The 13,730-nt window shown below is 39.4% G+C and overlaps 1 protein-coding gene across 5 annotated transcripts in view; it reads right to left on the bottom strand.

Moving 5' to 3' along the window:
• Positions 1-13,730, bottom strand: part of GRIP1 (glutamate receptor interacting protein 1) — a 655,025-nt gene that overhangs the window by 167,110 nt on the left and 474,185 nt on the right. For all 5 annotated transcript variants that reach the window (XM_041754753.1, XM_041754748.1, XM_041754749.1 and 2 more), the window contains exon 2: positions 10,870-10,950. In XM_041754753.1, the coding sequence (XP_041610687.1) occupies positions 10,870-10,950 (81 nt within the window). The remainder of the gene's footprint in view (positions 1-10,869; positions 10,951-13,730) is intronic.

Here is a 13,730-nt window from a genome sequence, read left to right as displayed (position 1 = left end):
ATTTTAATAAAGAAATACTGTCTTGAATTTAAGCGACTCTAACCACAAATTAGGGATAAGTCTAGATTCAAGAAAAATAATTGCAGAGCATCTTGAGACAGGATGAGGTAACCTGACGAAAAAAAAAAAGGCTCAATAAAAACACATAATATTCTGGGTGTTCATAGAAAGACATGATCATGGAAGTGAGAAATTGGAGGAGAGCTCCCAGGGGAAATGGAAGGTAAGGTGGCAATGTGGGCTATCAGCATTAGGTGGGTAAGTTTATTTTAACTTTTTTTTTTTTTTTTAATTTGAAGAGGTAGGGTGTGCAAGAGAGGAAAGGGTCCTATTACTTAGAGAGCCGCAGGGCTGCATGCGAATCCTTGCAAATTGCCCACTCTCCCAGCCTTTGGAATGACACCTCCTCTCTACTAGCCTAAACCATTCCCTTCACCACCTTACTCTCTGTGATGATCTCACCTCTTATTCCACCAAGTAATCAGAAGGAAGACACACACACACACACACACACACACACACACACACACTCAGCAGGAAACCTACCACCCTCCTGCTATCGTGCCCTTGGACTGTTTGCCTTGCCTCTTGCTGATATGCCCACTGAATGCTGGGTGGTCTCCCTCTAGCTGCTTCAAAGACTTTGGGTTTACTTTTATCCCCTCTTCCTCCTCCCACCCCACTGGAATCAACCCTATTAGTACACAAGCACAGTTACCTCTCCCATATTTTGTTTTTTTGTTTTTTCGTTTTTTTTAAAGAGTTCCTCTCTCCCAGGATCACATGTCCTCTCCAGCTACTGTCCCATTTTTCTATTTCTCTTGATAGTTTATCTGAGAGGTTGAAAAAACTGCCTACCTTCTCTGTCTCTGTTTACCTTCTCTGTCTTCTCTGTCCTATTCTTACCTCAACCCACTCAAATCAGGCTTTTGCTCATACCCTGTAATTGGAACCAGCCACTAATAACTTCCTAGACCATCTGATGGTCAATTCTCAGGCCTCATCTTGTTCATCTTATCATCAATATTTGATGCAATTTGTTTCTCCCACCTCAGTGACATGTGGTTCTTAGCTTGGATTCCATTCTCCTGGTTCTCCTTCAACTGCCTCTATTTCTTCACTGCTGACCTCTGAAGCCTGGTGTGCTCCAACCTCAGGCCTCAGACCCCACCCTTATCTGCACCGCCTAAATGATCTCACCCATCGCCACGGGTGTACATATGGCTGATGCCTCCAAAATTTGTATCTCCAAGGGCCTCTCCTTTGAGTTCCCTATGCACCCTTCTGCCAATCTTGGTCTTCCTCGGTGGCTCTCTGTCTCAATAAATGGCACCTCTGTTCATCCAGTGAAGAGCAAAGGCCTTGGACTCCTTCTAGATTCTTCTTTTCTTCTCCCATTCCACATCTCACTTTTCATTAGGTTCTGGGGAGTCTTTCTTCAAAATTTGACCACTTTTCACGACCTGCGCCTTCATCATCTTTGCCTGACCCACCATCATTTCTTGTCTGAAATACTGCAATGGCAACTGATCTTCCTGTTTCCACCTTTGTGCCCTTCAAGTCTATTTTCCATATAAAATCCAGAGAGATTTTAAAAAGAATTGTATCGTACCTCAACTGTTCAACCCCGGCAGTAGCTTTGGGTCACACTCAGAGTAAGTTCCAAACTCTTACCCTTACCTTGGCTACAAGCTCTACAGAACCCATCATTGTTTCTCTCTCTCTCCAACCACATCTATCTATCTATCTATCTATCTATCTATCTATCTATCTATCTATCTATCTATCTATCTTCCTTCCTTCCTTCTTTCCTTCCTTCCTTGGTTTTATTTTTAAGTAATCTTAACACTTTTAAGTAATCTCTACAATGTGGGGCTTGAACCTACAACTCCAAGATCAAGAGTTGCATTCTTTAGTGACCGAGCCAGCTAGGCATCCCCTGACCTCATTTCTTACCACTCTCAGTCTTACTTCTCCCTTTCTGCCCATGCTGGCTTTCTCTCAGTTTCTTTAACAAGGCAAACTTGTTCTGACCTCAGGGCCTTTGCACTTGCTATTCTTTTGGTCTACACTCTACTTCTTCCAGAGCATTATGTGGTTCACCCTCATCTTAGGATCCCTCAAATGTTATTTCCTCCCCGAGCCCATCTTTGACTTTCCTTGCAAACCAAGAGCCCATGTCCTTCTGTCCTTTCTACCCCATATACTAGTTTATTCCATTTTATTGTACTTAGCACAGTCTGACCTTATGTTAGGCGCTTGTTGAATGTATGTCTCCTCCACTAGTGGGCCAACTCCAGGAAGACAGAGGCTTGTAGGATATTCCTAGTACCTGGGATAGTAAAAGGCACATAGTAGGTGCCCAATAAGTTGTTGAATGATTAAATGTTGAATGACTGCATAAGGGTCAGTTTCGATAAAAACTCAGAATTAAAAAAAAAAAAGAGAGATCATGTTAATTATAATGGATTTAGGGAGCAAATAAAAGCCTGGCTGGAGAAAAAATAAAAGCAATGCAGCCAAGAATGCAAGGGTTAAAGACATGGGATGGATGCGCAAACTGTTTACATTCTATGCAGAATACGGGAAAGGACCAGAGGTGCAATCAAACTCCTAAAGAGAAAAAGAGATTTGGCAGGCTCTATAAAGTATTTTCCTCCAATTATGAAGCAGAAATCCTGTAACACCAGTTTAACATGTAATTCAGTAATACACTTTAGGAACGTGTAAAAGAATATAAAATGTGTGTATATAAAATATATTATATATATAGAGAAACAGTGAGCACATTGCCTGGGGTCAGTCTTTACTCATTTAATCCGATAATGGGGGATATACATGAACTGATTTTAGAAACATCTTTGAAAGGTTAAATGCTCTGCCACAGAACAAAGAGATTGATTTATTCAGTGTTATCTTAAAGCTCTGTATTCTTCCAAAATTTTAAAAGGGAAACATGAAGTATAGAGCTATAGTGTTACCAGTTTAAGAACAAGTATTTACAAGCCCACTTGGCCAATTTTAATCTTTTCCCTTGAATTGGAAGCCCTGAAAATCACAACTGTATAGAAGAAATTACAGCACAGCCTGAAGCACCACCAGTTTTCCTCCCCAGGTTCTCTTAGGTCTTTGTTACTTAGAGAGATAACAGTACAATCTCCATGACTTCGGCCTTCACTCACTGACCCACCCCAGTGAAGGGCGCCAGTTGGTTGTAAATGAGATGGATACCTTACATTTTCTGGATACTTCTGAGTAGAGGTTCAGTTGGCCTGTAGAAGCCAAAGTCTTTACATCTCTTACTCATTAAAGATCGTCTCCACCGCCTTCTTGTTTTATGCACTGCTCAGGATTTTGGTTGAACTTGATTTTTATCCAGGGTTTGCCTAAGCTCCACTATTTTCTAGGCCCTGTGACCATGGGCAAGATATTTTAGCTCCCCAAACTTGAGTTTGCTCATCTATTAGAGAAGAAGAAATAAAACTTACTTCCTGAAGGAATTGTGAGGAAGAAAAAAAAATCAATATTTATTAACATGGTTAGTCCAATACTTGAAGCGTAGCATGAAATGAATGGCAATTCGTATTTTTATAATTATCTATAGCTTCTCTCACTTTTTCTTTCTAGATTAGGTTACTCTTATGATCAATGCATTCTTGTCTATCCCTGAGCTTTGGATTAATATTGTTCAACCTCCTGTTTCTCTTCTAGTATTTCTTATTTTATAGCAAAAGTCCTAATGCCTTCTATTCCCATTCAAATGACCCATTTTTGCACTGTGAATCTACACCAACTTATCAACAAACAAACAAAGTACACAGCTTTGGGGTTCTTGACGTGCTTTCTTCTGAGAAGAATCTCATTCCAGGCTGGTGCTTCCTGAAGTATGGGGGTACATAACCACTAGTGGATGTATTTGAGAAGACACATAGTCTTTACAAAAATTTCAGAGTTAGAGATTTTAAAAATTTATGTCAGAGAATATAAATAGTATATCAAAGCCAGATAACAAAGGCTTGGGTAAAGCTAAGAAAAAGGGGGATCAATAGAAATGTATTGAAATCCACATTAATTATAGTATGAATAGAACACGGACACATAACCAACATTATAAGGATGACATGTGAGTGACAGATCTGGGAAGCTATTCCAAGCCATGTCGTAAGAGAATATCGACGGGCCCAACTGCTCTGTTCTACAGTAAATTGTGTAAGGTTCTTCACTTTCCCTAGCGCCAGTCAATCAATACAACTTTCACCCAGCCTAATTCTCTAAAGTCACTTGATTTAAAAACCCTGATTGAAGATCTCCCTCACTTGGAAACTGGGAGAATTAATTTCTCTTCAGTGCAAAAGTAGTAGAGGGAAAGGGCTTTCTCCTTATAGCTGTTGTGCACATATCCTTGAGCCTCCTTGTAAAATGATCTTCAGACCCTGGGAGGCTGTGCTGGCCACCACAGTCACTCCGTCTGATTACTATGTGTATCTAGAGCATGACGTTGACCAAATGCCACCACTCCTGTAAGCACAGGGGGGCTTGGGGAATATCAAGGCACAGCACTAATTCACTACAAATAATTTCCCCCCTAAATTGCATGCTCGGAGAGTTATGGCTTAAAAATTGTTTGCTGCATATGTACCACTTTATTATATTTCACCCACGTTTACCGAGGGGTGAGAGAAGTTCAAACATAATAGACTGTCATTTTTCCGAATCGCTAATGAAAGCAGCAGCACTGAACACACAAATCAAGCTGGCTCTCGTTTTGCCTGGTGTTATTTGAGAGCTCGGTGCGTACAAGCAGCCACGCAGCAAAGTGGATCAGTGCTCCAGGGGAAATCTTTAATGTGTACCTGCCATAATAAGTAATAAGTTGTGCTTTGCATCAGTCTATTTATAGACTCTGGCTATTTTCCCATATATATATTTTTAGCCTTTTATTTCCTACAGCAGAACACCTGGATGACTCATTCTCATCTTGTCAACTTTATTGTTAAATTCTGTCCCGACTTGCAGGGTTTTGCAGGGTTCTAGGACTGCACATTTTCTGCTCACACGGAAACAGATAAGGCTGGAGGGAGACCTCTGGCCTTTAAAATTCCCTAGCTTCTAGCTGACTTATATTTATTTCACTCATTAGTCTTGGGCAGCAGATGATTTCCTTGGAAATGTCACACTCGGGGTGGCCTCAAGGCTCGGGTGAACAGCTGCTGCGCAGCATTTCACCAGTCGGAGAATATACGGTAAACAGAGACTGTGAACACTTGTTTTGTAGCCAAGTACTTTAGACCTAAGGGGACAGACTCTGCACAGAGCAAACCCGCAGCTCGTCCATCCCCCAAGCAAGGCCTGAGGACCTACCGTTTGCCTGGCACTCCTCTGTGCTCTGTACACACGCGCCTGAACAAGACATAGGCTGTGACTGCCCTCCAGTAGCTTACCTTGGAGGGAATGACAAAGAAAAAAAACAATAAATTGATCACTCTATAGAGTGATAGATCTAGTACTTGACACTCTATAGAGTGATAGATCTGGTTAGTACTTGATCACTCTATAGAGTGATAGATCTAGTTAGTTAGTACTTGATCACACTATAGAGTGATAGATCTAGTACTCTGGACAAAACAAATAGGTAGAGGTGTGGACAGACTCTCAGACATCTGTGCAGCCCCCAATAGTCTCGATCTATCATCTTAGAAATTTATCACTAAAGATCCTTTATCGTTTTGCTAATTTCTTAAATATTCAATAATTAGAAAGCTGGTAAACACTGCTGTTTTGCGTTCTTTTCTTTTTAAGATTTTATTTATTTATTTGACAGAGAAAGAGAGAGAGGAAGAAGCAGACTCCCCATGGAGCAAGGAGCCCGATGAGAGGCTTGATCCCGGGACCCTGAGATCATGACCTGAGCTGAAGCCAGATGCTTAACCGACTGAGCCCTCCAGGTGCCCCTGTTTTGTGTTCTTAATGCTGACTGTGAGGGGCTCTGGTAGGGCACATCCTGGACCTTAGTCCCCTTGTCCTGACCTTGGCCCGCTGCATGTGTTTGAGGTTGCAGGGACAGCCTGACTGAGTAGCAGAGGTGCTCGTCTTTTGCTATTGTCCTGTGTGGGCCACTCTCTCCCTCACAGCAGAGTTTGCTGCAGTATCTTTGAGCAGCATTTGTGTAACATCATTCCTCTTTTTTTTATTTGACTTTTTATCTTTGAAAGAATTTGAAAATTATAAGAGTTGCAGGACCACTATGAACCACTCCTTCACACACACACACACACACACACACACACACACACACACACATCAAATTTTCTTTTCTAAGTCATTTATGCATACAATGGAAATGTACTGGTCCTTTACCTCTTTTTTAAACCCCAGCTTTATTGAGATGTAGTTGTCAAGACGGTAAGATTCTTTAAGGGAACAATGTGATGATTTGATAAACATAGACGTTGTGCAGCACCTTCCTTTGTACATTTCCTCCGTGCTCAAGTTGGCTGGTTTTAGGTTGCCACCTGTGAGACTTGCCCATTTTTTGGGGGAACTCAATGGTGGAACCAAACAGAAGAAAGGAGAACCAGCCCCAAACCAGAGCACATGCCCTTCATACATCCGAACAATGTTACAGCTATAAAATCCTAGTGTAAATGTCACACTATATGTGCTGTAATAATGAAAACTTTGACCAATGAAGCGTCAAATTGTGTGCTAACAAAGACGGGAAGGATGCTGGACAGAGATGGCAAAGCCTTCAAAGTTCCCGTCCTTTCTTCCATAATTCAAGGTCGCCAGCTTCTCTGTGGTGCCAAGGGCCCTGTAGTATTTTCCAGACTGATTTTTTCAGTAGGTGTTGAGTCTCCCTGGATGTATTCTAAACGGCCTGGGTGTATACATCTTGGGCTAATAGCCATGTCAGACTCGGCTCCATAGTTTTACTCCCCCAGCAAATACCCAAATGTGAGAAGCAAGAATAACTGATATACACTTCATTCCATTATGGCCAAATTGAGAAGTGTCATTTTTTATATTCTAGGAAGAAAAAAAATCCCATGCAAACTTCTATAGCTCATTTTGGCTCCAGAGTTAAGATAATTTTCCTGGGGCATGAAAGTTCGGAGATACTATTGATGTGAATGCTTGATATCTTCTTGCCTTTGTGAATTGCCCAGAAATCTTTGTCAAGACTAGCATAGTCAAAGAAAGCTATCCAACTTGGAAAGAAGAAGCATGTCAAATAAATAATACACTAACTCCAGGCCCTGAGGTCTATAGTAGTATCCTATCTTTTCCCTTCATTGATATTAGACAGACATAAGTGAATGCTTCATCTCTAAGTTGGTAAAGCCACAGATTATTGCAAAATGTGCTAAACTAAGAGTCAGTACAGATTTCCTCTAATAATTTGGACAAACCCTTCGAGTGGTCAAGATTTCAGTTCACCAATAATCTGTCAAATAAATGGGAACAGATCAAGAGATTCTTTTTAATAAACATAGATGTGTGGCAGGATCTGTTACTTCAAAATGTACTTGGAAATCACCTCTTCCTCTTTGATTAAAAAAATGGGCAGAAATGAGATTGAAAATGTGACACCTTAATATATTTTTTAACAGACTTAACAGGCCTTTAATCTAAATTTAAACTTCAGTGTCATAGAGACACTCGTGTTATTTTTTTTTTACTATCATCATTATTAAAATTTTACAAAACTTTATGAAAGGCTAAAAAAAAATCTTTTTTCCTGCACATTTAGCGTTGTAAGAGACATGATTAAAATGACAAATTTCCAAATAGCATGAATTATGCATTTCTCCTTTATCAAAAGCAAATGTATTTTGCTCCTAAGAGATGTTTAATTCATTCCCTTTGTTGAAAAGAGAAAGGGAGGAGGATGAAAGGACTTAGAGTTGGAATTGCCACTTAATAAAAGACACATATTTGACTTGTGAGTATAAAATAATTGCTGCAGCAATTGTGAGTTTAGACAGAGGTAGTGGGTCTTGGTGTGAATGAAAAGCAAATTTTATTTCTGTTAAACATTCAAGATTACCTCTTTAGGACAGAATTATTACAAGTTGCTCTTTCTCATGCCATGAAAATAGGGGAGCCCACGTTAAGAAATCTTGCCTATGTATATGTGTATAGATATTTATACCAGGAAGCGTCAGGTCTACATTTGTAGAATAAGTTTCAAAGAACTAAAAAAACTTGGATAGAGAAGTTTAATATGCCTTCCACTACCCTACACCTTTCCTCCACTACACTCTCACCCTTTCCATCAGAGAAAGTGCTAACACGAAGGATCATATTCAGTCATCATCCTTGGGTTGTTGAGAATGGAGTATGGGGGTAGATGTGAGGAAAACCAGAGCTCCCTTAAGGTTCCAGCTTCCTTGTGTTTGCTTATAGTATCTGGGGCAACCAAATAGCCATAGAGCTGCATCTGCCCTGAGAGCTCCCTCCCACTGAGAAGATCCAGGGTTTGTTAGATTAGCCAAGAAAGACCTGATTAGGCCTTCTTTCAATTCCTTGCTGCCTTTTTCTCTAGATATAACTTTCCTTGCTACCAAGGTGGTAAAACACCTTTGAGGAAAGTAAGATTGGGGAGTCAGCACAGAAGGAAGGAAGGAACAGAGGCTGTAAACTTGCATTTTGCTCTTCTGGCTCTATGTGACCCAATGGAGTTCAACAGGAGAACATTTCAGGACTTTTCAGCTAACATTTCGGCAATTAACAAAGAGTGTGCATTTTCCTAGGTTCTTCCTTTGTGCATTTCTTTCTCATGGACTTCATTAAGACTAAAGGTAGTAAACATAGTAGGTAACTGGTTAAGACTCGTGGATACTGGGTTAGAGCTCTCCTTAAGCGACTTCTTGGCCATAGATCAAGGGAGGACTCCTCTCCTTTTTTTGTTTGTTTTTTTTTTTTTTGGTCAGAACAAAAATTAATAGGTACTTTTAAATAAGACAGTAAAGTCAAGTAACTTAAAGTTCAGAGCTCCATGTGTTAGAAGTCAGTCAGGAAGCAGTTTCTAAGAAGTTCCTTAATTTTCTCCTTATGATAATAGTATTTAATGATCAGCTATTAACCATTTTGGTATCTCAGCCCTCTGGCTGGTGAAGTCTTTTTTTCTTGGACTGTCCTAAATAAGAGGATTCTCAAGACCCACCACCCTTCTGGCTGCTACCTCATTGGAGATGAACAAAAAAAGGTGTTTGTCCATGTTTAAACCCTAAGAAAATAACCCAGGAAGCCTTAAAAAAAAAAGGTTCGTGATTCTAATTAAAATGATATAAGGAGGACCAAAGGAAAAAGCTCTGTAAAGAAGAATCATCGTGTGTCATGAACTAAAGATTATGATGAACGACTTCTGTACACATAGCATGTAACTTACAAAATGACTTAATGACTTTGGGGGAAAGTTTGGCCCTCAAACATGTGTTATAACTTAGTAACCATGAAAGGAAAACATGATCATAGACAGTGCTTTTGTTCAATATCACATGAAGTGGTAAGGACGCTAGAAAGTCTCTTCACTCTTCCCAACAGAGGAGTAGTGCCTACTAGCTAATGCAGAGAAGCCAAGAAGGGACTGATGGGGAACTGGCATCCTTGAACTTCAAACTTTGGGCACTTCTTTACTGCTGACAAAGAGAAAGTGGAGAACACAGCCCATAGCTGACTACAGTAGTTTTTCTAAATGTGACCAGAATTCAGTACGATGTTTTATAGGATGGAATGGAAGAAATCTTGGCACTGGGTGATGCCATCTAATTATAGAATTCAAATTACTTTAGAATCTTCAAAGCACACAAACCAGGATGTATAACACGTTCATAATACGCCTCTTTATAAGCCACGTACTTTCATAATGAACCCAAGCCTTCAGAATCAGAATAAAAATAGCCAAATGTCATTCTTATCAAAGTAAATAATAATCATGAGCAGGGGTGCTCAGAAACTGGACTCAAATTGAGCTCTTATTCAAATGGAAAAAAATTCCCCTTGTCACTGACGGACTTTGCCAAACAATTCGATTTCACGTTGGAAACACTGCTTTATTTCTCCTGAATTGTTAAACTACTATGCTCTAAAATCCCATAGCTAAGGTTTAGCTGTACTCAATTTACTTGTATAAAACATATAAAGACGTTAGTTTTGATAAATGTCCAAATGTATTAATGGTTTTCACCCTTCGCTTAAGTACTGTTGCTTCCATGAGAGGTTTTCCATGACTTAATTAGTTCACACCAAGCTTGAGTAGTATTTTGAATTTTTTTCCTCCTTCAGAACTTTTGTGCCATTCTCAAAATATTGAAGTTTTGGAGCAAAGGCATTCTTTTTGTCCAAAATGTTGTGTTGAAAAAAACAGGTATCACTTATCATATTACGAGAATCCCAAAACCAGCTTCCTAAGGAGACAAAGCCCCAGAATTTTACAAGAGTTGCCCAGTGCAAGTAAATCCAGGTTCAAAGAGCTAAGAAGAAAGGAGCAATTTGTTATTCAGCAAATATATGTCTGCCCCAGCAATTTCGAACCCCTTTGTCCTGCCTTGTATGGCTCAGTAAAGAAATAGATGCTGCTGTGAAAGTCACCCCCTGGAAACAGAGAAGAGAGTTGGTAAATGAGTGAGAGCTGCCATAACTTCAAGTCATTTTACAAAGGATTTGCACATAAGATGAATTCTCACAAGTTGGCAAGCTTTCCCAAAGTCTAGCGTTTATGAACATCCTTCGAACGAGTCGTGTAGAGTGTGGTCTACACCCTATGAAATAGCATTGATTTTTATTACCAAGGTGGAACTATTCAGGATCAGCAAATAACAGGGTTCAAAAGTAAAACAGCTGAAAAATCCAACAGTCTGGTCTAACCTGGGATGCTCTGTCTCCTCACAGCCAACGCTCCATCAGGCGGCTTTGTCTGGCTGGCGGATTTAGTGTAGGGGCTCTCATCTGCAAAGGTACAATGAAGCGTTTGGTTAATTTCCATCCAGTTTCTAACGCAGTGAAGATCTTTTAATGGATTGCAATCCTTCTGCCAGAGAGAGAGAGAGGTGATATGGGATGGGATGGGAGAAAGAGTTGGGAGATCTGAGTCTTAACTTTGACTTAGCCATGGGATGAGTCATTGCAAATGCTCTGAACACTTGTTTTCTCACCTACAAAAGAGGGAGATACTTTCTCATCTACCTCTTAGGATTGTCAGGATCAAGCTATCATGTACGTGAAGGCATAAAATGATAAGAACTATGCAAATACAGCATACAAAATTATTTGCCTGTCACCTACATTCATTGATCAATAAGCATCGGTGAACATCAGTAAGAGGAAGACAAAGAAGGAATAAAATGGCTCAGTGGGCACTATGAACAATCAGATAGAAGACCAAAGGAAATGAAAAGAAATATTATATTTCAGATGACAGAGCATTATAAGCAGATGACAGAGCATTAGTATTGCAGGAAAATAAAGACAACACAGAGTTAGTAGGTTCCTCTTGGAAGTGCGAAATGGCATCCAGAGCAAAATGGAGGGACAGGGACATTTAGAGGAAGACCAGAGAAGCTATGTTGGGAACAGGGAAGGAATGATGATTTGGCAAAAGAAGACGTATATTGCAATGGACTGATTCACCCTCTTTTAGAAAGAGATAAAAATAACCTGCAGAATCATTGAGAGAACTGAAAAGCCAGAAGGTCTAAAGCTCAGCATACCAGGGACAGTTAGGAAAGAAGCTGAATGAGCAACACACTAGGTGGCAAGATCATGGAGGGGGTGGGTCCATGAAATTCTCAGGAAAGTGATTTTTATTTAAATATTGAAAAAGGTGTAATCTGGCTTGGAATACAGGAGTAAAGCTCTAGGATGGCAAATATTAGGGTTAAAAAAGAAAGGAAGAATTCTTTCCAGTTCGCATGGGGCATTTGTATCAAGTAAGAGACGTCTGCGTGACAACCGTAAACACTTTCAAGAATAAGATATAAATGTCCTGAGTAGACACAATGAAAAATAATTAACGAGCATATGTAGTCAAGGCAGATGAGCCAAATGGTACCTCCGGTCACACTGTTAGGTAGGTTTGTTGTGGTTATTTTTGTAATAGGAAATCATTAAATGATTAAAAAGAACCATATTGTACATCGTAAACTATTAAACATAACAAGGATTTAATTCAGCAAATAGGCTTTATCATCTGAAAACATGAATTCTCCCAACTGAGTGGTCTGTGTTTCAAAACTGAGGAACTCGATTCCTTTGTAGGATGTACTTTTGGTTTGAAATAATTCACGATTTCTTCATAAAACTAACAAGGCTTTTATAAGCAAAGACAAAAAGGAAAGATTAACAGTGCTGTAATCTGCAATCAACTTAAAAAATGGAAATCACGCTGTTTTGTGTTTATATTCCATTTGTCACACAATTCTTTATGTTCTTCCAACCATACATGTAATCTATTAACTTTCAGATACCAATACAATCAACGGCATCATTTGTGCTTATGATACAGTATCCTAGATTTTTGACTCTTCTCCTTGAAAATGCAATAATCAGAAACCACAACCAAAAATGTAAGCATTGCACTACAAAAGTCTCTATTTGCCCCACCATTTCCACCTGAGTGGAATTTGAGTGCTTTTCGCACAGTACTGATTTAATGACCAGACAATATGCTTTATACAGCACCTGTTAAACCTACTATTATGAAAATCAGGATTCTTTATAAAACCAATTAAAATATATTTTCTGTCATAATCCAAAACTTTGAAACTGTATACTTAATGAGTACAGAGCACTGAGCCAAGGAGATGTAAATCATAACAACTAGTTTTAGGGACAGCATCTTGGAAGCCTACAGGCTTTCTTCAGGTTTCAATTTGTCAAGAGTCCAGCCAATTAAAGTCTTGGGTTGAATCCAGCATTGGATTTTCTTAAAGGGCAATAAGAGATTTGCCCAGGAGACTCTGGGGGTTTTTGCAGTCAATACTCTAAGGAGCTATTTTTATTTTATTTTATTTTTTAGAAATTTACCACTTTGCACTATAGAAATAGTCAACCTTTGTAAAATTAATTTTTCATTTATATTTGAAAACAGTTTTCTTGATTTAGAGTGGAGATAGTCTAGTTAAGCATATCCTTATAAGGCTGAAACCACATTACAAATGATTACCTGGCCAGCTCCTACATATCCATTCCCCAGCCCCCAGTCCAACTCCCAGTATTAAGAGTGTCCTTACTAAGCATAAACAAAAGTAAACAATTCTCTAGAAGCCCGAAGTTGTATTGGCCAAAGTTCCAGACTGAAGTAAGTTTGATATTATCTAAGAATAGCTTGCCAAGGTCAATCAGAGTGAAAACAATAATTCCTAATGTCAGTGAGTCAGAATCCTGGTAACATTTATCATGAGAGTTAAGGCGAACACAGCAACACAGCAGCGTGGTACCATTTAACATTTGTGTGTTTTTTAAATTCGTGTCAGAGGTAGAATTTAGGGATTCATCAGTTTCATGTAACACCCAGTGCTCATCACATCATGGCCCTTGAAATGTCCATCACTCAGTTACCTCATCCCCCCACCCACCACTCTTCCAGAAACCCTCAATTTGTTTCCTAGAGTTCAGAATCTCTTATGGATTGTCTCCCTCTCAATTTTCATCTTATTTTTTTTTCCTTCCCTTCCCCCATGTTCATCTGTTTTGTTTCTTTTTTTGTTTTGTTTTGTTTTGCTTTGCTT

The sequence above is a fragment of the Vulpes lagopus genome, chromosome 5 (genome assembly GCF_018345385.1).
Source record: "Vulpes lagopus strain Blue_001 chromosome 5, ASM1834538v1, whole genome shotgun sequence".
Lineage (NCBI taxonomy): Eukaryota > Metazoa > Chordata > Mammalia > Carnivora > Canidae > Vulpes > Vulpes lagopus.
This window is presented reverse-complemented; position numbering and strand designations above follow the sequence as displayed.